The following is a 23,804-nucleotide window of genomic DNA, read 5'->3' on the forward strand; positions in this document are numbered from 1 at the left end:
TCCCACAGGGCGTATACGCAGCGTATTTGACGCTGCGCAAAATGTATGGCAGCAGCGGGAAATACGCTGCGTATCCCTTGCTCACTATACACACAGGGCTTTCTGGCAGCAGCCCTATGTGTGTAGTGAGTTTTGGAGGCGGGGCCGTGTGCCGGCGTATCTGTGACGCGCGGCTCCGCCTCCAAAACTCACTACACACATAGGGCTGCCGCCGGAAAGCCCTGTGTGTATAGTGAGCAAGGAATACGCAGCGTATTTCCCGCTGCTGCCATACATTTTGCGCAGCGTCAAATACGCTGCGTATACGCCCTGTGGGAACGCACCCTAAGTCTTCTTTACTACCATGTAGTCTCCTTTTAGTGGCTGCAACCAATCTGATGCCTTAATTTTGTTCATGCTCTTTTGCAATATGTAATTTGCAGGACTTTTATTTATGATGTTTATTTTCTTGTATTACCTTTGCAATAAACTTGAATTTACCAATAAAATAGCATATATTCTTCCAAACAGAATCAGTTGTTAATCAGTTTAATTATGTCACCATAAATTATCATTCTTCATAAAAAAAAATATCAAAAATCAAAAGTCCTTTTTTTTTTGTTATTTACATTTCTAGATGTGTTTCTTATATTTCATTTTGAGAGCAAATTCTTCTACCATGCTTAAAATAATAATGTACCGTAAGCAAATGTTCTATGAAAGGCTCTGTATGAGGCAGAGCCATATGGTTACTGGAACATGTACAGAAAAACTGTCCTTAAAACATATTAATTTCTTCTTTATTTGTTTTAACTTTGTACTGAAAAAAAATCAGGAATTTGATTATTTACAATAGGCAACACTGGTGCTTTTTTTTTAAAGGAGCTTTTATGTATGAGAGTCGTTACTCTTATAACTAGTTATGCATTTGTGAAGATGTTCTTAGTGTCACAGAGATGCAGATGTGTACTATATTCAGTAGCAGATAAGTAAGGAATCAGGGCTTACCAAATAAGTAGGCCATTGATATAAATGGGCATATTACACCAGCATATCATTACAAGGTTCTAATTTGAGGAAATAAACTATTTAAATACTTGAGTATGACCTTCTTTGGGAGACGTTTTTAGTGCACTTATTATAGGAGTGGATCCTGAATTAGAAAAGGCCTTACACACAAAGCAAGGTTTTGTGCACAGAGCCTGTACAGCAGCACTGAAAGCCGCTGTAATTCTGTGTCGCAGATCTATGGCCATTCTGTGTGAATTTACATGGGATTTCCATATATATTCTCTATATACTATATTTTCCCCTAGTAACAGTGATTTTGTAATAAGACATCAAATAGAGCTCTCACATGTTCAAACCCTCTGTGGGTATCTGTATGAAATAGTAGTCAAACAAATATAAGGCATATGCTGATAGATTTCCATACAATGCAGCCCCATAATTTGGCCATGTGCATGAGGTTTAAAGAGGTAATCTGGTGGAAAACACATTTTTTCTCTAATCAACTGGTGCCAGAAAGTTACACAGATTTGTAAATTTCTTCTATTTAAAAATCCTAATCCTTTCAGAACTTATCAGCTGTTGTATGCTCCAGAGGAAGTTGCGTAGTTATTTTCTGTCTGACCACAGTGCTCTCTCCTGCCATCTCTGTCAGGAACTGTCCAGAGCAGGAGAGGTTTGCTATGGGGATTTGCTCCTACTCTAGACAGTTCCTGACATGGGCAGAGGTGTCAGCAGAGAGCACTGTGGTCAGACTGAAAATAACTAAACAACTTCCTCTGCTGATAAGTACTGGAAGGATTCAGATTTTTAAATTTACAAATCTGTTTAACCTGTTTAACTGAGTACCCCTTTAAAGGGAATCCCCTAGAATTTTTTCGCATTAATGGGAAAGGTGTCTTGTCGTATTTGCTGGACATTTTTGAGGTCTTAATACAGGTAGAGGGAGGCTGACCTGTAAGCAACAGCTATTGTGTGTACCTCTGTAATCTATATACTGGTGTCACCTTTCACTATACTCCTGTTTGTGGTTATAAGAATTGCACAGCTGGGAAGTGATTTGTACAGAACAGGAGGTATCAACTTAGTTTTAGGCCTAGTAGCCAGAATAAAAAAAAAAAAAAAGCAAGATTTCAGGATTATTTAAAAATATAGACCGTAAAATGGAAAAATAGATTTAAAAAAATCACCACTTGAAAATTATGGTTAAGATAAAACTTGATTTAAACAATAGGTAATTTTCTGATGACACATTCCCTTTAAGGCCATGTTCACACATATTAGGTTTTAGTTGCAGCCCAAACCTGAATATAGTTAACAGCTTTACCAACTCAAATCACTAAGAATAACAAATGCAAAAAATAAAAACAAAATCAAAATCACCACACCCACAGAAGAAAAGCTGTGAGCTAAAGTAGCTTAATAAAGAAGTACTCTGGCGAAAATTAACTTCTCTCCTATCCACAGTATAGAGGTTAAGTAGCTGATTGTCGGGGGGGGGGGGGTGTCCGACCACAGGGACCCCACGCGATCTCCAGGACAGGACGCCGATGCTCTCAATGAGGAGTGTCCTCTAACGGTAGATGGCATGTGCTCCATTCATTTCTAAGGAAGCAGTGATGATGCCCAAGAGCTGTACTCGAGTCTTTTCTGCCGGCTGTAGCACATGCTCCTCACTGAGCGCCAAGTCCCACCCCGGTGATCGCGGGGAGCCCCAGTGGTCAGATCCCCTACGATCAGCTACTTATGCTCTATTCTGTGGATGGGGGATAAGTTAATTTTCAACAGAGATCTCCTTTAAACATGCTCTATAGAATTACCTATATGCATATTAAAAAATATGTGTCAATGGAAAACATTCTTTCAATTTTCAAGGAATTGCAGCCTATTAGATTCCACCTCACAATTTTCAGACTTCTCCAACCTGACTGGATTTTCCCCACTTCTACTTTTGCGCTAGTTTTGGTAAATCTTACACAACCCTTTTTTACATCTTCCCTTTTCCAAGCACATTTATTACCTTCTCAGAGAAATGATACGATCGACAGAGATGCAAATGTTAAGAGTAATGCAAATGAATGGCCCTAAAGTATAAGCAGATTGGAATGCTTTACACACTGTCATCTACAATTTCATAAATCTGATTACATTATATAATATTATCTGGGTATTATAAATGCTATTTAAACTGTACATTATTAACATATTGGCCCAGATTTATCATTGTGTCTGAGATCTTACCAGAGCAGTTATAGAATGGTTATGAGCAAATCCAGACATTTTTTTCCAGTCAGAATGATAAATCTGGGCTGTTATCTCTCTTAGGCTTCGTTCACACTCTAAAATTTTGTAACATTTATTTATTTTAAAAAATTGCTACAAAAAAACGACCTTTTTTTTTTGCCAATAACAGATGAAGAATGTGCACGTAAAATAAAATGTCACAACATTTTAAGGTGTGAGAATTTACCCTTAGAGTGGATTGCTCTGTATAGTTTGTTAGTTCATATGTACACATAGGGTATAATTATTTTACATGACCATATAAACAGGCTCCCAATGATCCCCCTTAATGTCGTTCTAAAATCAGTTTCTACTCTAGTATTTCACTGTGATTCACAAATGCTTCTCTTACTGTTGTTGCAGATACTGGACTGAGGAAGGGTTAACTTCTGTTGACATCTGCATTGGAGGATCATCAATCCCTTTTGATGGGAAGAATAGCACAGCATGCAGCGTAGTTCTTCCCATTGAAATGATGGACACCACGAAAGAAGACTGAGCCTACTCTAAGTCAATGGAGAAAGAACAGAAAAATGGAAGAGACAATGCAGATGTGAACAGTGCCATACTGATTCAGAAATTGCTTTGGGACACTGCCATATTTCCATTAATGTTGACTTCACATGCCAAGCCACTATCTTATACTACTGCCTCAACTAACTTGCTACAAGCAGCACACGCTATGTAATTATCTTTTTTAGTCCTTAAAGGGAACTTGTCAGCATTTTTTTTACTTCCTGTAACCACTGGCAACCTGTTTTACAGACTAAAATTAGTTTCTCAAACACATCTTCATGTGCTGGCCAAATGCTGGCAAAGTTAAGAAAACACATTTTATCACACATTAAGTCTCCCGCGCTTTGTGGAAGTTACAAGCAAGTAGTCCCAGGAGCGGTGATGGATTCAGAACTAGTCGCCATGCCCCAGGCTGTACTCGCGCCTCTTCGGCCCCAAGTCATGCCTACTGAGGACTGAATGCCAGCCCAAGCACAGGTGCACAGTGTCCCTCAGCGATCTGTACATTGACATCACTGACGAGACTTGAAGAGGAGATGACACGTTGCCCGTCCCCAGGATGTCACTCACGATTCAGTATGCAGGATTAGGTGCTAAAGGGGCATGAGTACAGCCAGGGGTGCTGGGACTATTTCTCTGGGACTACTTTCTTGGGGTTTTCATACAACGTAGAAAAATTTATAAAGTGTATTATCTTAACTTTGCCAGCATCGACCCCCCGGCACGTGAAGATATAGGAAAAGATATAGAGAATCTTATCTTGGGTTGTTAAACAGGTCGCCAGTGGTTACAGGGGGTAACAAATGCTGATAGGTTTCCTTTAACTTGTTTATTATCACATTTAACATAGAAAACCAGATCCACCTATGACTTTTACTAAAGCACTTTCTTTGCTTTCAACACATTATATATATGACAGAAAGTACTGCCTTCTTTACAACAGATTATGGCAGTCCCAGCTAAGCAAAAACTGAAACTTGTAGAGTTTAAAACTGTAGTTTGTTCATGTAATATGAACAAATATATGAGTCTTTTAGTCTACTTTTATTTAAGATGAAGTTAAAACTAGTTTATAGAAGAGCCATGCCAGTTCCAGGTGAATCCTGGTGGTACCCATTGACTTATAGTAAGGTCCTGGAAGGTTTCTGTCTGGGTTCCAGTAGTTTTATCAGCAAGACACAGACTGCATTATTCTTCCTGTTTGATTACCGTAACGCTTTAAAGGAGATCTTCAACAAAAACTAACATCCCCTATCCACAGGATATTTGATAACTAGCTGATTGCGGGGGTCCAACCGCTGAGGGTCCCCCATGATCACCGGGACAGGATCAGGTGCTTAGTAAGGAGCATGTGCTGCGCCCAAAAAGACCCGAGTACAGCTCTCGGGCTCTCGGGCATCATCAGCGCTCCCATAGAAATTAATGCATCGCGTGCCATCTATCGGTAGACAACATGCGCTCGTCAGTGAGGGTGTCGGGGTCCTGTCCTAGAGATTGCGCGGGGGCCCCAGAAGTCGGTCCCCCTGCGATCAGCTACTTATTCCCTATCCTGTGTATAGGGGATAAGTTCGTTTTCGTTGGAATACCTCTGAATGCCTCATTTACACAAACACATTCATGTTTGCTTCCAGTACGGACCTAATACTCAGATTTTTATCCTTATTAATATCCATAGAAGGTCCTTAATGTTCTGAATCCTAACTTTCTCTGGCAGATATTCCTTCTGACCCTCTATCAATGAATCCTTTCCTTGGCTAAGCATAAATGTATTCTCATTGGGAAGAGAAGAATGAGCTTCTGTCACACACCTCTGCAGGCGGGTCATCACCTGTGGGAACTCTATACTACCTGCTCCTTTTTTCCCTGGTATCTGCTGTTGGGGGAGAACTGGCCTACCCTATATACATAAGATAAGTAAACAGTACTGCTAAAATCACTGGGTTCAGTCAACTTTGCTCTTACATATATGGGTACCTTATAGTGGTTGTCCAGCAAAAAAAATTCTCATCCTCTATCCAAAGGATAAGGGATAGGTATTTGATTGCGACGGGACCCCCAGCGATCTTTAGAACAGGGCTTCATTTGTATGGGAGTGCCGAAGATGCCCGAGTACAGTACAGTACTCTGGTATTTCCATTGCTCTCATTAAAATGAATCAAGCGCATGCTGCAGACGACTATCTGAAAGCCAGGGCCCTGTTCTGGAGATCACATGGGGTCCCAGTGATCAAACAGTTATCCCCTATTTTGTGGATAAGGGATAAGTTATTTTTCATTGGACAACCCCTTTAGCTCCATATTCTGGCCCCTCATGTAGCATTACAAAAAAAAAAGAAACAATGAATTCTATCACATAATAACAAAAAATAAAATGCTTCCGGGGCCCCTTTCCAAATGGTACCTCTAGTCCTGTATACACTTTCTGCACACAACTTGTTTGGCAATTGAATGTACTTGTTATTCTTTTTCTGTTGCTCATTTAAATTCTAGTAAAATGAACTGAACAGTAAAAGCTTCCAGGGGTTCTCTTCACTGGACCACAATTTAGCAATACATCAGCCTGCTGGTCAGTAGATTGTTAAAATAGTCAACTCCCATGAAATCATAGACATTCGCTGAACAGGAAACAGAAGACGACATAGATCTAATCGCTTTGTTCATTGGCATATAGACCAGCTTCCCAGCGTAGCGCCATGGTATTTTTGTGTCGATTTACACGGGTAGATTCCACAATCTGAAAGAAGCAAAAAGATAGTGACAAAGAGAACTGAAATTTTATGTAACTAAAAATATAGAAAAAATGTGTTTTAATAGAAATAAAATCCTTGTACTACATGCCAGCACATACTGCTACTAAAAACACTTCCACCTACTAAGAAGGTAGATAGAATAGTAAAATCTAGGTGGACATAGCTGTGATTTTTAGGTCAAAAGAATATGTAGGCTGTATTAGACTGGCAGTATTAGACACCATATGACAATGTACAAGTCAGTCTGCTCTCCCCCTGGTAATTGATGGTGAAGAGCCACCCGAATGATAACTGGATTGTTTGGGTGGCCATTCACTTTCATCATTGTTGACAGCAGATCAACCATTTACACAGGGAGATGTGCTGCCGATTAGGGATGAGCGAATCGAATCTGACGAATCCGAATTCGTTACGAATTTCAGGAAAAATTTGATTCGCAACCAATGCGAATATCTCCGTGATTCGATCGCGCGAATCGCTTCATTAAACTCCATTTAGTGAGGTCCAGGCTCCAGGGCATCTAAAATGGCAGATCCACATGTGAGAACATGGGGCAAGGTATCCTGAGAATGCGGGAACAAGGCTAGGCGGGATGACTCTGAATCACATGCAGGATGCAGCCTATCAGCAGCCAGCCACCCCTGTGATGTCACAGCCCTATGTAATGGGCAGCCATCTTGCGGCCAGTCACTTCGGCCTTTTATTGCAGAGAGATAGAGAGGGACAGACAGCGCTGTGTGTTGCACAGAAAAGCATTTTTCCAGCAGTGATTCCCCTTCCAGTCACATCAGCATTTTGTTGGACAGAGAGCAGTGTGTCTTGCGCAGAAAAGCATTTTTAAAGCAGTGATTCACCTCGCAGTCACTACAGCGTTCTATTACAGAAAGGGACAGAGAGCAGTGTGTTGCACAGAACAATAGCGATTCACCTCAAGCCCAAATCCTGCCCAGAAGCCCTGATAGTGAAGGGAGTGAGATTAAGCGAGAGTGAAATTGTGCAATTTTGGGTGTAGTACACAGCAACTGTGTGCTGCAGCACTGGTGTGCACTGCTGGTACACAAATACTTTTTTAAGTGTACTGGAGCTCATTGTCTTTCCCTCATAAGTGCATATCACATACGCACATCTAAGTGGTGTACTATTTTGTTCCTGTTAAAGTCTTAAGGGCCTTGCTACTGTGAAAGGCCAGCCAAAAGTACACACCGGCTGGTGTTGTACACAAATACTGTTTTAACCTCTTAAGGATGCAGGGCGTACCTGTACACCCTGAGTCCGCTCCCTTCTATAACGCATGGCCATGCCGTGGCCCTGCGTTATAGAAAGGGAGCGGACTCGGCGTACAGGTACGCCCTGCATCCTTAAGAGGTTAAAACAGTATTTGTGTACAACACCAGCCGTTGTGTACTTTTGGCTGGCCTTTCACAGTATCTAGGCCCTTAAGACTTTAACAGGAACAAAATAGTACACCATTTAGATGTATATAGCGGGTCAGGCCCGTCCTCTAATAATGGCCTAGACCCATGGCTAATAGCGTGCAGCAATGATTGCGGTGCCAAGTGCTCTTAACCCTTCAGACACGGCGTTCAAAGTTGATCGCCGCACCTAAAGTGAAAGTAAACTCTTCCCGGCTAGCTCAGTGCTCTGTTCGGGACCGCCATGGCGAAATCACGGTGTCCCGAACAGCTGGAGGATACAAGGAGGGTCCCTACCTTCCTCCTGCATGTCCGATCGCCAAATGCATGCTCCATGCCTGAGATCCCCTATGGGGGCTATAACATTTCACAAAAAAAGTGAAAAAAAAGTTAATAAAGATCATTTAACTCCTTCCCTAATAAAAGTTTGAATCCCTGTGTAAATAAAAATAAACATATGTGGTATCGCCGAGTGCAGAAATGTCCGAATTATAAAAATATGTAGTTAATTAAACCGCACGGTCAATGGCGTACGCGCAGAAAAATTCCAAAGTCCAAAATAGTGTATTTTTGGTTACTTTTTATATCATGAAAAAATATATAAAAAGTGACCAAAAATTCAGATCAATACAAAAATGGTACCACTAAAAACTTCAGATCACGGTGCAAAAAATTAGCTCTCATAACACCCCCTACACTGAAAAATAAAAAAGTTAAAAGGGCGGGAAGATGACAATTTTAAACATATACATTTTCCTGCATGTAGTTATGCTTTTTTCTAGAAGTACAACAAAATCAAACCTATATAAGTAGGATATCATTTTAATCATATAGACCTATAGAATAAAGAAAAATGTACTGCGTAGAAACGGAAGCCCCCAAAAGTTACAAAATTGAGTTTTTTCTTAAATTTTGAGCTCCCGGTATTAGCTAGCGGTCATGTCTTGACAAGCAACCCATCTGCCATCATCGATTGGTTAACACAGTCATCCACTCCATCACAAGTGACATCTGACAAAGTTGGTGGGTTCCTCAGACACAACCCTCAGTTGGCATAGCCTGGGAGCAGTCCCTGTCCTCCCATTGCCTTTGTCCTATGGTGTTCCCTCCCACACAGAAGTATCTTATGCTGTGAGTTCAGCTATTTAACCCCTTAAGGACCAAGGGCGTACAGGTACGCCTTTGCTCCCTGGTACTTAAGGACCAAGGGCGTACCTGTACGCCCGTGGGAATTTCGGTCCCCGCCGCGCGCCGGGCGGGGATCGCGCCGGGGTGACTGCTGATATCTATCAGCAGGCACCCCGCGCAAATGCCCAGGGCGGTCATTAGACCTCCCCATGTCGGCGATCGGCGCAAATCGCAAGTGAATTCACACTTGCGATTTGCGCCGATTACGGGTCTATGGTGACCCGGTGACCCGGAATAGAAGGGGGATCGCGGGTGTCCTAGACACCCACGATCCCCCTGTAGCGATAGAAGTGAGGTGGCAGGGTTGCCACCCCTCCTATCTCTGCTATTGGTGGTCTAGACGCGACCACCAATAGCAGATCGGGGGCGGAGGGGTTTACTTTCGGTTTCCCCGTCCTGCCCTCCCACAATAGGCGGGGCAGGACGGGGAAACCGACAGGGACCAGCGCCGAAGATCCACTTACCCATCGGCGACGGCAGCGGCGACGATCAGCGGCGGCAGCGGGCGACGATCGGCGGAAGAAGAGGACCGCGACGCAGCTCCCTGGATCCAACGGAAGCCAGTGAGTTACTTAGCAACATCTGGAGGGCTACAGTCTGAGACCACTATAGTGGTCTCTAAACTGTAACCCTCCAGATGTTGCAAAACTACAACTCCCAGCATGCCCAGAGAGCTGTTTAGGCTTGCTGGGAGTTGCAGTTTTGCAACAGCTGGAGGTCTACAGTTTGAGACCACTGCAAAGTGATCTCTATACTGTGCACCTCCAGATCTTGCAAAACTACAACTCCCAGCATGCCCAGACAGCAGTTTGCTGTCTGGGCATGCTGGGAGTTGTAGTTTTGCAACATCTGGAGGTCCACAGTTTGGAGACCACTATGCAGTGGTCTCTAAACTATAGCTCTACAGATGTTGCAAAACTGCAACTCCCAGCAAGCCTAAACAGCAAACAGCTGTCTCTGCATGCTGGGAGTTGTAGTTGCGATCCCTCCAGCTGTTGCATAACTACATCTCCCAGCATGCCTTTCGGCGATCAGTACATGCTGGGAGTTGAAGTTTTGCAACAGCTGGAGGCACACTGGTTGGAAAATACTGAGTTAGGTAACAGAACCTAACTGAAGGTTTTCCAACCAGTGTACCTCCAGCTGTTGCAAAAGTACAACTCCCAGCATGCACGGTCTGTCAGTACATGCTGGGAGTTGTAGTTTTGAAACAGCTGGAGGTTTGCCCCCCCCCCCCCCCCCATGTGAACGTACAGGGTACATTCACACTGGCGGGTTTACAGTAAGTTTTCTGCTTCAAGTTTGGGCTGTGGCAAATTTTTCACCGCAGCGCAAACTCCTAGCCGTAAATTCACTGTAAACGCCCGCCAGTGTGAATGTACCCTAAAAACACTACACTACACATAATAAAGAGTAAAACACAACATATACACCCCCTTACACTGTCCCCCTAATAAAAAAAAAAAAACGTATTGTACGGCAGTGTTTCCAAAACAGAGCCTCCAGCTGTTGCAAAACAACAACTCCCAGCATTTCCGGACAGCCACTGACTGTCCAGGCATGCTGGGAGTTTAGCAACAGCTGGAGGCACCCTGTTTGGGAATCACTGGCGTAGAATACCCCTATGTCCACCCCTGTGCAATCCCTAATTTAGTCCTCAAATGCGCATGGCGCTCTCTCACTTCGGAGCCCTGTCGTATTTCAAGGAAACAGTTTAGTGCCACATATGGGGTATCTCCGTACTCGGGAGGAATTGCGTTACTAATTTTGGGGGCTTTTTTTCCTTTTACCCCTTATGAAAAAGAAAAGTTGGGGTCTACACCAGCCTGTTAGTGTAAAAAAAAATTTTTTTTTACACTAACATGCTGGTGTTGTCCTTTACTTTTTATTTTCACGGGAGGTAAAAGGAAAAAAAGACCACCAAAATTTGTAACGCAATTTCTCCTGAGTACGGAGATTCCCCTTATGTGGGCGTAAAATGCTCTGCGGACGCACAACAAGGCTCAGGAGTGAGAGCGCACCATGTACATTTGAGGCCTAAATTGGTGATTTGCACAGGGGTGGCTGATTTTACAGCGGTTCTGACATAAACACAAAACAATAAATACAGACATGTGACCCCATTTTGGAAACGACACCCCTCACGGAACGTAACAAGGGGTATAGTGAGCCTGAACACCCCACAAATTTTCATTAAAGTGTGATGGGAAAGTGAAAAAAAAATTTTTTTTTTCACTAAAATGCTGGTGTCACCCTAAATTTTTCATTTTCACAAGGGAAAATAAAAAAAAGCCCCCCAAAATTTGTAACCCAATTTCTTCTGAGTAAGAGCATACCCCATATGTGGATGTAAAGTGCTGTATGGGTGCACTACAATGCTCAGAAGAGAAGGAGCGCCATTGGGATTTTGAAGAGAAAATTTGTCCGAAATTGAAGGCCACTTGTGTTTACAAAGCCCCCATGGTACCAGAACAATGGACCCCCCCATATGTGACCCCATTTTGGAAACTACACCCCTCATGTAATGTAATAAGGGGTGCAGTGAGCATTTACGCCCCACAGGTGTCTGACAGATTTTTGGAACAGTGATCCGTGAAAATGAAAAATGTAATTTTCCATTTGCACAGCCCACTGTCCCAAAGATCTGTCAAACGCCAGTGGGGTGTAAATGCTCACTGCACCAATTATTAAATTCTGTGAGGGGTGTAGTTTCCAAAATGGGGTCACATGTGGGGGGGGTCCACTGTTCTGGCACCATGGGGGGCTTTGTAAATGCACATGGCCCCTGACTACCATTCCAAACGAATTCTCTTTCCAAAAGCTCAATGGTGCTCCTCCTCTTCTGAGCATTGTAGTTCGCACGTAGTGCACTTCAGGTCCACTTATGGGGTACCTCCATACTCAGAAGAGATGGGGTTACAAATTTTGGGGGGTATTTTCTGCTATTAACCCTTGCAAAAATTTGAAATTTGGGGGGAAACGCATATTTTAGTGAAAAAAATATATATATTTTTTTACATATGCAAAAGTCGTGAAACCCGTGTGGGGTATTAAGGCTCACTTTATTCCTTGTTACGTTCCTCAAGGGGTCTAGTTTCCAAAATGGTATGCCATGTGTTTTTTTTTGCTGTTCTGGCACCATAGGGGCTTCCTAAATGCGACATGCCCCCTGAGCAAAATTTGCTCTCAAAAAGTCAAATATCACTCCTTCTCTTCGGAGCATTGTAGTTCGCCCGTAATGCACTTCATGCCAACTTATGGGGTACCTCCATACTCAGAAGAGATGGGGTTACAAATTTTGGGGGGTATTTTCTGCTATTAACCCTTGCAAAAATGTGAAATTTGGGGGGAAACACACATTTTAGTGGAAAAAAAAAATTTTTTTTTTACATATGCAAAAGTCGTGAAACACCTGTGGGGTATTAAGGCTCACTTTATTCCTTGTTACGTTCCCCAAGGGGTCTAGTTTCCAAAATGGTATGCCATGTGGGTTATTTTTGCTGTTCTGGCACCATAGGGGCTTCCTAAATGCAACATGCCCCCCAAAAACCATTTCTGAAAAACGTACTCTCCAAAATCCCCTTGTCGCTCCTTCGCTTCTGAGCCCTCTACTGCGCCCGCCGAACAATTTACATAGACATATGAGGTATGTGCTTACTCGAGAGAAATTGGGCTACAAATATAAGTATACATTTTCTCCTTTTACCCCTTGTAAAAATTCAAAAATTGGGTTTACAAGAACATGTGAGTGTAAAAAATAAAGATTGTGAATTTTCTTCTTCACTTTGCTGCTATTCCTGTGAAACACCTAAAGGGTTAAAACACTTACTGATTGTCATTTTGAATACTTTGGGGGGTGTAGTTTTTATAATGGGGTCATTTGTGGGGTATTTCTTATGGGAAGACCCTTCAAATCCACTTCAAACCTGAACTGGTCTCTGAAAAAAAGCGAGGTTCAAAATTTTGTGAAAAATTGGAAAATTGCTGCTGAACTTTGAAGCCCTCTGGTGTCTTCCAAAAGTAAAAACACGTCAATTTTATGATGCAAACATAAAGTAGACATATTGGAAATGTAAATAAAATAAAAAAATATTTTGAATATCCATTTTCCTTACAAGCAGAGAGCTTCAAAGTTAGAAAAATGCTAAATTTTCAAATTTTTCATCAAATTTTGGGATTTTTCACCAAGAAAGGATGCAAGTTACCACAAAATTTTACCACTATGTTAAAGTAGAATATGTCACGAAAAAACAATCTCGGAATCAGATTGATAACTAAAAGCATTCCAGAGTTATTAATGTTTAAAGTGACAGTGGTCAGATGTGCAAAAAACGCTCTGGTCCTAAGGTGTAAAATGGCCTGGTCCTTAAGGGGTTAATGAGGACAATCAAGAGGAAAGTCAGCAGCTTCTGCCCAGCCAAGAAGTGGAGGAGACATGCGCCGCTTCCTCCGCTAGGTGGGCAAGTAGTGATGAGGAGAGTGGCGTGGGAGGCTCCTGAAACATACACTGTTGAGGAACCTGAGGAGGACATCAGTGATGTGCAGACACAACTTGATGATGATGAAGCCGATCGCACTTGGGAGCAGGGTGCAGAATGGTCTTCATCATCATCAGGAGAAGAGGGTTGCAGGTTACCCGTGAGGCAGCAGCTGAGCCAGCAAGGTGGTAGCATAGTTGGCAGTCAGCATAGTGGCAGAAGTGAAAAGTCTGGAGCCAAACGTGCCCGGGGTAGACCACTTGCTTCACGGCAGCCTACCTTCCCAGGAGGTAGTGAAACAGGGGTTTCTGGAGTCGCCGGCAGTAGCGGTCAATCAATGCAGACTGTTGGTGGGAAAATCAGCTACTCAGCGGTCTGGCAGTTTTTCATTAAGCATCCGGAGGAGGTTAACATGGCAACATGCAAGAAGTGTCAGCAGAAGGTGGAGCGTGGCCAGGGTCCCAATGTTGGCACCACGGCCCTGCGTTAACATATGTAGCGTCACCATAAAGCGGCTTTGGAGAACCGTCGCTCCGACATGGTGGTCCAGCCTGCTGCATCACCCAGTGCCATGTCACTCCCTGTTTCAGCCAGCCAAGGCTCCACCACCTCAGCAGAAGGGAGCTGTCTGTCATACCCTCCTTCTGTCGCTCCAGATGCTCCTGCTCCTCCTACTTCGAGTCAGTCATTCCGCCAGCAATCCATCGGCGAAGCCATTTCCAAGAGACAACAGTATCCGCCCACTCATCCAACAGCACCGAAGCTGAATGTGCTACTGTCCAAGTTGCTGTTACTGCAGTCCCTCCCTTTTCAAGTGGTTTACTCTGCACCTTTCAGAGAATTGATGGCTTGTGTCAAGCCAAGGTGGAGAGTCCCAAGCCATAATTTCTTTGCGAAGAAGGCAGTACCAGCCCTGCAAAATTTTGTGAAACAGAAGGTGGGCCAGTCCTTGAGCCTGTTGGTGTGTACCAAAGTGCACGGCAGCACCGACGTGTGGAGCTGTAACTACGGTCAGGGACAATACATGTCCTTTATGGCCCACTGGGTGAATGTGGTTCCTGCACAGCCACAACAGCAACTTGGACAGATCACGCTGCTTCTGCCTCCACGCTCTCAGGCCGTTGGTCCTGTGAAAGTGTGCGACTCCGCCTCCTCATCCTCCACAATGTCCTCAGCCTCCACTGCATGCACAAGTCTCAGTGGCCCTCCAGCATACTATGTGTGCAGGGCACAGCAGTGTCACGCTGTTCTTCACATGGTTTGCCTTGGCAAACAGAGTCACACAGGGGAGGAACTGCTAAGAGTCATTCATGAAAAAATTGAATCATGGCTTACTCCACGAAAACTTGTAACCATAGTGACCGACAACGGGAAGAACATCTTGTCTGCGCTGCGACAAGGAAGCCTGAGACATGCGCACTGCATGGCACACCTGTTCAATCTGGTTGTCAAGATGTTCCTGAAGTGTTCCTCCCATCTGCAAGACATCCTAACAATAGGAAGGAAATTTTGCATGCACTTTAGCCACTTGTACACCGCAGAGCACACCCTCATTGAGCTTCAGCGTCAGAATGGCATCCCCCAACATAGTCTGATTTACGACATTTCCACACGTTGGAATTCCACCCTCGATATGTTGGACCGACTATACGAACAGAAAAAAGCCATCACTGATTTCTTGATGATCCAAGCGAATAGGGGGGACTCCCCTGTGTAACTTCAATGTCAACCAGTGGCAGCTCATATGTGACACCTGCTGTTTGCTCAGGCCCTTTGAGGAAGCCACATTATTAGTCAGTCGCCAGGATTACGGGATGAACAACGTCATTCCACTGCTTCATCTACTACGACACGTGTTGGAAACGATGGCTGGTCAGGGCACTGGAGACATGGCGCCTACATCTCACGGCCACATGAGCCCTGTGGGGGCTGAACTGGAGGAGGAGGCGGAGGGGCACAGTGGAGCACAGTTTAGGTTTCGCGAGATTTTATAGTCATCAGAGAGGGAGGAGCAGGAGCAGCTAGAGGAGCTAGAGGGTTTTGAGGAAGGTGAGACAGAGGACCCAGACACACCGTGGCAGTATGCAGAGGAGATGGAGGCAGGGAGTCCTTCCGAGTCACTTGCACAAATGGCACGATGCATGCTCATTTGTATGTGTAGTGACCCCTGAATTGTCACCATTCGGCAGCGGGATGACTTCTGGCTCTCTACCTTATTGGACCCTTGCTACCGGCACAAAATGGGGGCCTTTTTTTACACCCACTGAGAGGGAGACAAACTGACCTACTACAGAGACATCCTACGTAGTCAGTTGGCCAATGCCTATCTGCGCCACCGTCCATCCTCTAGCAGGTCTGACTCGGGGGGCCCTCTGCACTCACCTTCCACTGCCATGGCTGCTGGGGAGGGGTGGGGTGGCAGGAGCAGTACCAGCTACATCAGCAGCAACCTGAGTCTACATTCGCTGATGAGTAACTTTCTTCACCTGCATAGTGAAGTAACAGTCAACAGCAGGTAGACCTGGAGAAGGACCTGAACCAGCAGGTGGTGGCATACCTTGACATGACCATGCCACCCACCTTGAAGATCCGCTGGACTTCTGGGCATCCAAACTTGATTTGTGGCCAGCTAGCACCAACACCAACACTTCACAAATATGGATAGTGCTAAACATATTTAAAACTGCTTCCCAGTTACAGACATTCCTCCACATCAGACCACAAATAAGTATTGAGGATATGCATTACGTAAATCTTAACTTTTAATAATATGCTTAGGATAAAATATATCGACCCCAAATTTTTTTTTTATCAAACTAAAGGAAAGGTGAGCAAAAAACACCATGTGCCACCTACACCACCAAGTATTGATGTGATGCAAAGTCCTCTAAAAAGTGGAAGGGAACAACCTATGGTCCATTGTAACCAGTGGAGGTAAAAACTTCCCCTGTAAGGCCTTACTCTCGCATTATTAATTCCCTTCTTGGCAAGTGTTACTTGCCCTAAAAAGGATAGCCCCACACAGGAACCTATCCCTATTTCCCCCTACAAACACTGCCATTTCCCAGGCTTTTTAGGTGGAAATAGAGAGTTTCCCTGCCAAGCAGGGAATTAATAGGGCGAGAGTAGGGCCTTACAGGGGAAGTTTTTACCCCCACCTGCTACAATGGACAATCTGTTGTTCCCTTCCACCTTTTTAAGGAAAGTGTTACTCGTCTTAAAAAGAGCGGCCCCACACAGGAACCAATCCCTATTTCCACCTACAAACCCTGGGAAATGGCAGTGTTTGTAGGTGGAAATAGGGAGAGGTTCCTGTGTCGTAGAAGAAAGCATCCAGCACCGGGAAAGCAGGTAAAATCCGTAGCTTTATTTAGGCATCTGTAAAAAATAAGTACACAGGAGCGTAGCAGCCTATGCGTTTCGGGCTGTGGCGCCCTTAGTCATGGCATAAAACTCAGTAACACCATTGCACTTACAGTCATGGCCATACATGTTGGCACCCCTGAAATTTTTCTAAAAAATTAAGTATTTCTCACAGAAAAGGATTGCAGTAACACATGTTTTGCTATACACATGTATATTCCCTTTGTATTGGAACTAAACCAAAAAAAGTGGGGAAAAAAGGAAATTGGACACAATGTCACACCAAACTCCAAAAATGGGCTGGACATGGGCTGGAAAAAAGTATTGGCACGCTTAACTTAATATTTAGTTGCACACTCTTTGGAAAAAAAAGTGAAGTCAGTGGCTTCCTATAACCATCAATAAGCTTCTTACACCTCTCAGCTGGAATGTTGGACCACTCTTCCTTTGCAAACTGCTCCAGGTCTCTCTTATTGCAAGGGCGCCTTTTCCCAACAGCAATTTTAAGATCTTTCCACAGGTGTTCAATGGGATGTAGATATGAACTCATTGCTGGCCACTTCAGAACTCTCCAGCGCTTTGTTGCCATTGATTTCTGTGTGCTTTGTGATGTATGTTTTTGGTCATTGTCCTGCTGGAAGACCCAAGATCTTGGACGAAAACCCAGCTTTCTGACACTGGGCTGTACAGTGCAACCCAAAATCCATTGGTAATCCTCAAATTTCATTATGCCTTGCACACATTTAAGGCATCCAGTGCCAGAGGCTGCAAAACAACCACAAAACATCATTGAACCTCGCCCTTATTTCACTGTAGGTACTGTTTTCTTTTCTTTGCAGGCCTCATTCCATTTTCGGTAAACAGTAGTGCTTTACCAAAAAGCTCTTTCTTCGTCTCATCTGTCCACAAGACGTTTTCCCATAAGGATTTTGGCTTACTCAAGTTCATTGTGGCAAAATGTAGTCTTGCTTTTTTATGTCTCTGTGTCAGCAGTGGGGTCCACCTGGGTCTCCTGTCATAGAGTCTCATTTCATTTAAATGTCGACGGATAGTTTGCGCTGACACTGATGCTCCCTGAGCCTGCAGGACAGCTTGAATATCTTTGGAACTTGTTTGGGGATGTTCTCCCCATGCTTCCACCACCTTCAGGCTGTGTCATTCGGCCACTATATGTTCCCCTTGTGCTGCCGCCAACTCCAGGCTGTGTCATTAAGCCACTATATGGTCTCCTCATGCTGCTGCCAACTCCAGTCTGTGTCATTCAGCCACTATATGTTCTCCTCATGTTGCCGCCACCTCCACGCTGTGTCATTCATCCACTATATGGTCTCCTCATGCTTCCGCCACCTCCAGGCTGTGTCATTCAGCAACTATATGCTCTACTAATGCTGCTGCAAACTCCAGGCTGTGTCATTCAGCCACTATATGCTGCCACCAACTCCAGGCTGTGTCATTCAGCCACTATGTGGTCTCCTTATGCTGCCGCCAACTCCAGGCTGTGTCATTCAGCCACTATATGTTCTCCTCATGCTGCTGCCACCTCCATGCTGTGTCATTCAGCCACTATATGGTCTCTTTATGCTGCCACCACCTCCAGGCTGTGTCATTCAGCCACTGTATGGTCTCCTCATGCTGCTGCCACCTCCACGCTGTGTCATTCAGCCACTATATGGTCTCCTCATGCTGCCGCCACCTCCAGGCTGTTTCATTCTGCCGCCATTTGGTCTCCACTGGCTCATGTCAGTTTTTTATAGCTTTTCTAAAGCCGGGGAGGCTATGCTACTGAGTTTTAGTCAGTAATACAGCCACTAGATAGCCCCTGTAGTTCCGCAGGCACAGGGTATCCACATGCACTCTGGTGACAGCATATATACATGTATTAGTGTGGCGATATTTTGCTAGTAATTTTACTATGAGGTTTTCATAAGTCTTATTTAAAGGTAAGTTAAGTTTTAAAGGGAGTGTGTTTCATATGGGGTTTTGCACCCCCACCTGGAGACACTCCTAGGTGTGAGGTTTGGTTATATGAAATGTAAAAAAAAAGGCACACACATCTTAATACATTTGGTGCATATTTGGCTGCCCATGCACCATTGCATTAGATTATAGCCTTCTTATATAAAATATATGGTGGGAAACTTATAAAATCCTGTGAAGGGAAAGAGTGACACAGTTGCCCAGTTAGATTGCTTCTTTCATTTTTAAAAAGGCCTCTGAAAAATGCAATCTGATTGGTTGCTATGGGCCACTGCACCACTCTTCCCCTACACAGGTTTTGATAAATCTCTGCCATAGTCTCAGGCATAAATTATAGTAAATCTGCCAGTCACTAAGCTCCACCCACTGTTTACAAAAATAGGTAAACACAGCACAAAATGTTACAAACTTATGCGCAAATCAAGGCATGCACAAAAATTTGTAACTTTTGTATGCTAGAAAACTGCACACATCCTTCATAAATGTTCCCCTAGGTCTTTCCTGCAGGTAATAATAACTATTTACACATTTGTATATTTAGACTGCAAGGGCATCACTATAGCTATAGCAGATATAGCAGACCCTTGGGTTGAGGAGCCCATTCAGGTACAAGAATGTTTTACCTTTTTGTGAGGAATAACATATTGGTATGGGTTGGTCTACTAAATTGGTGCTCTGATATATGGTGCTTGTTACGCCGAGCGCTCCGGGTCCCCGCTCCTCCCCGGAGCGCTCGCTTCACTCTCCCCGCGGCAGCGCTCCGGTCACGTCCTCTGACCCGGGGCGCTGCGATTCCGCTGCCAGCCGGGATGCGATTCGCGATGCGGGTAGCGCCCGCTCGCGATGCGCACCCCGGCTCCCCTACCTGACTCGCTCTCCGTCTGTTCTGTCCCGGCGCGCGCGGCCCCGCTCCCTAGGGCGCGCGCGCGCCGGGTCTCTGCGATTTAAAGGGCCACTGCGCCGCTGATTGGCGCAGTGGTTCCAATTAGTGTGTTCACCTGTGCACTTCCCTATATCACCTCACTTCCCCTGCACTCCCTTGCCGGATCTTGTTGCCTTAGTGCCAGTGAAAGCGTTCCTTGTGTGTTCCTTGCCTGTGTTTCCAGACCTTCTGCCGTTGCCCCTGACTACGATCCTTGCTGCCTGCCCCGACCTTCTGCTACGTCCGACCTTGCTTTTGCCTACCCCCTTGTACCGCGCCTATCTTCAGCAGCCAGAGAGGTGAGCCGTTGCTAGTGGATACGACCTGGTCACTACCGCCGCAGCAAGACCATCCCGCTTTGCGGCGGGCTCTGGTGAAAACCAGTAGTGGCTTAGAACCGGTCCACTAGCACGGTCCACACCAATCCCTCTCTGGCACAGAGGATCCACTACCTGCCAGCCGGCATCGTGACAGTAGATCCGGCCATGGATCCCGCTGAAGTTCCTCTGCCAGTTGTCGCTGACCTCACCACGGTGGTCGCCCAGCAGTCACAACAGATAGCGCAACAAGGCCAACAGCTGTCTCAACTGACCGTTTTGCTACAACAGTTACTACCACAGCTTCAGCAGTCATCTCCTCCGCCAGCTCCTGCACCTCCTCCGCAGCGAGTGGCCGCTCCTGGGATACGCTTATCCTTGCCGGATAAATTTGATGGGGACTCTAAGTTTTGCCGTGGCTTTCTTTCCCAATGTTCCCTGCATCTGGAGATGATGTCGGACCTGTTTCCCACTGAAAGGTCTAAGGTGGCTTTCGTAGTCAGCCTTCTGTCCGGAAAAGCCCTGTCATGGGCCACACCGCTCTGGGACCGCAATGACCCCGTCACTGCCTCTGTACACTCCTTCTTCTCGGAAATCCGAAGTGTCTTTGAGGAACCTGCCCGAGCCTCTTCTGCTGAGACTGCCCTGTTGAACCTGGTCCAGGGTAATTCTTCCGTTGGCGAGTATGCCGTACAATTCCGTACTCTTGCTTCAGAATTGTCCTGGAATAATGAGGCCCTCTGCGCGACCTTCAAAAAAGGCCTATCCAGCAACATTAAAGATGTTCTGGCCGCACGAGAAATTCCTGCCAATCTACATGAACTTATTCACCTAGCCACTCGCATTGACATGCGTTTTTCCGAAAGGCGTCAGGAACTCCGCCAAGATATGGACTCTGTTCGCACGAGGCGTTTCTTCTCCTCGGCTCCTCTCTCCTCTGGTCCCCTGCAATCTGTTCCTGTGCCTCCCGCCGTGGAGGCTATGCAGGTCGACCGGTCTCGCCTGACACCTCAAGAGAGGACACGACGCCGTATGGAGAACCTCTGCCTGTACTGTGCTAGTACCGAACACTTCCTGAGAGATTGTCCTATCCGTCCTCCCCGCCTGGAAAGACGTACGCTGACTCCGCACAAAGGTGAGACAGTCCTTGATGTCTACTCTGCTTCTCCACGTCTTACTGTGCCTGTGCGGATGTCTGCCTCTGCCTTCTCCTTCTCTACAGTGGCCTTCTTGGACTCTGGATCTGCAGGAAATTTTATTTTGGCCTCTCTCGTCAACAGGTTCAACATCCCGGTGACCAGTCTCGCCAGACCCCTCTACATCAATTGTGTAAATAATGAAAGATTGGACTGTTCCATACGTTTCCGCACGGAGCCCCTTCTTATGAGCATCGGATCTCATCATGAGAGGATTGAACTTTTGGTCCTCCCCAATTGCACCTCGGAAATTCTCCTTGGACTTCCCTGGCTTCAACTTCATTCCCCTACCCTGGATTGGTCCACTGGGGAGATCAAGAGTTGGGGGTCCTCTTGTTCCAAGAACTGTCTAAAACCGGTTCCCAGTAACCCTTGCCGTAACTCTGTGGTTCCTCCAGTAACCGGTCTCCCTAAGGCCTATATGGACTTCGCGGATGTTTTCTGCAAAAAACAAGCTGAGACTCTACCTCCTCACAGGCCTTATGATTGCCCTATCGACCTCCTCCCGGGCACTACTCCACCCCGGGGCAGAATTTATTCTCTCTCTGCCCCAGAGACTCTTGCCATGTCCGAATACGTCCAGGAGAATCTAAAAAAGGGCTTTATCCGTAAATCCTCCTCTCCTGCCGGAGCCGGATTTTTCTTTGTGTCCAAAAAAGATGGCTCCCTACGTCCTTGCATTGACTACCGCGGTCTTAATAAAATCACGGTTAAGAACCGCTACCCCTTACCCCTCATCTCTGAACTCTTTGATCGCCTCCAAGGTGCCCACATCTTCACTAAATTGGACTTAAGAGGCGCCTATAACCTCATCCGCATCAGAGAGGGGGACGAGTGGAAAACGGCATTTAACACCAGAGATGGACACTTTGAGTATCTGGTCATGCCCTTTGGACTGTGCAACGCCCCTGCCGTCTTCCAAGACTTTGTCAATGAAATTTTTCGTGATCTGTTATACTCCTGTGTTGTTGTATATCTGGACGATATCCTAATTTTTTCTGCCAATCTAGAAGAACACCGCCAGCATGTCCGTATGGTTCTTCAGAGACTTCGTGACAACCAACTCTATGCCAAAATTGAGAAATGTCTGTTTGAATGCCAATCTCTTCCTTTTCTAGGATATTTGGTCTCTGGCCAGGGACTACAGATGGATCCAGACAAACTCTCTGCCGTCTTAGATTGGCCACGCCCCTCCGGACTCCGTGCTATCCAACGCTTTTTGGGGTTCGCCAATTATTACAGGCAATTTATTCCACATTTTTCTACCATTGTGGCTCCTATCGTGGCTTTAACCAAAAAAAATGCTGATCCCAAGTCCTGGCCTCCTCAAGCAGAAGACGCCTTTAAACGACTCAAGTCTGCCTTTTCTTCGGCTCCCGTCCTCTCCAGACCTGACCCTTCCAAACCCTTCCTATTGGAGGTTGATGCCTCCTCAGTGGGAGCTGGAGCTGTTCTTCTACAAAAAAATTCTTCCGGGCATGCTGTCACTTGTGGTTTTTTCTCTAGGACCTTCTCTCCAGCGGAGAGGAACTACTCCATCGGGGATCGAGAGCTTCTAGCCATTAAATTAGCACTTGAGGAATGGAGGCATCTGCTGGAGGGATCAAGTTCTCCTGTTATTATCTACACCGACCACAAGAACCTCTCCTACCTCCAGTCTGCCCAACGGCTGAATCCTCGCCAGGCCCGGTGGTCTCTGTTCTTTGCCCGATTTAATTTTGAGATTCACTTTCGTCCTGCCGATAAGAACATTAGGGCCGATGCTCTCTCTCATTCCTCGGATGCCTCAGAAGTTGAACTCTCTCCGCAACACATCATTCCACCTGACTGCCTGATCTCCACTTCTCCTGCCTCCATCAGGCAGACTCCTCCAGGAAAGACCTTTGTTTCTCCTCGCCAACGTCTCGGAATCCTCAAATGGGGTCACTCCTCCCATCTCGCAGGTCATGCGGGTATCAAGAAATCTGTGCAACTCATCTCCCGCTTCTATTGGTGGCCGACTCTGGAGACGGATGTTGTGGACTTTGTGCGAGCCTGCACTATCTGTGCCCGGGATAAGACTCCTCGCCAGAAGCCCGCTGGTTTTCTTCATCCTCTGCCTGTCCCCGAACAGCCTTGGTCGCTGATTGGTATGGATTTTATTACTGATTTACCCCCTTCCCGTGGCAACACTGTTATTTGGGTGGTCGTTGATCGATTCTCCAAAATGGCACATTTCATCCCTCTTCCTGGTCTTCCTTCTGCGCCTCAGTTGGCTAAACAATTTTTTGTACACATTTTTCGTCTTCACGGGTTGCCTACGCAGATTGTCTCGGATAGAGGCGTCCAATTCGTGTCTAAATTCTGGAGGGCTCTCTGTAAACAACTCAAGATTAAATTAAATTTTTCTTCTGCATATCATCCCCAGTCCAATGGA

The 23,804-nt window shown here is 45.5% G+C and overlaps 1 protein-coding gene across 2 annotated transcripts in view; it reads right to left on the reverse strand.

Moving 5' to 3' along the window:
* Positions 1-339: 339 nt before the first annotated feature.
* The window catches only part of MISP (mitotic spindle positioning), a 56,857-nt gene continuing 33,392 nt past the window's right edge, over positions 340-23,804 (reverse strand). For both annotated transcript variants that reach the window (XM_056518002.1, XM_056518004.1), the window contains exon 5: positions 340-6,519. In XM_056518002.1, coding sequence (XP_056373977.1) covers positions 6,430-6,519 — 90 coding nt within the window. In that variant the 3' untranslated portion in view covers positions 340-6,429. The remainder of the gene's footprint in view (positions 6,520-23,804) is intronic.

This window comes from Hyla sarda, chromosome 1 (assembly GCF_029499605.1).
Source record: "Hyla sarda isolate aHylSar1 chromosome 1, aHylSar1.hap1, whole genome shotgun sequence".
Taxonomy (NCBI): Eukaryota; Metazoa; Chordata; class Amphibia; order Anura; family Hylidae; genus Hyla; species Hyla sarda.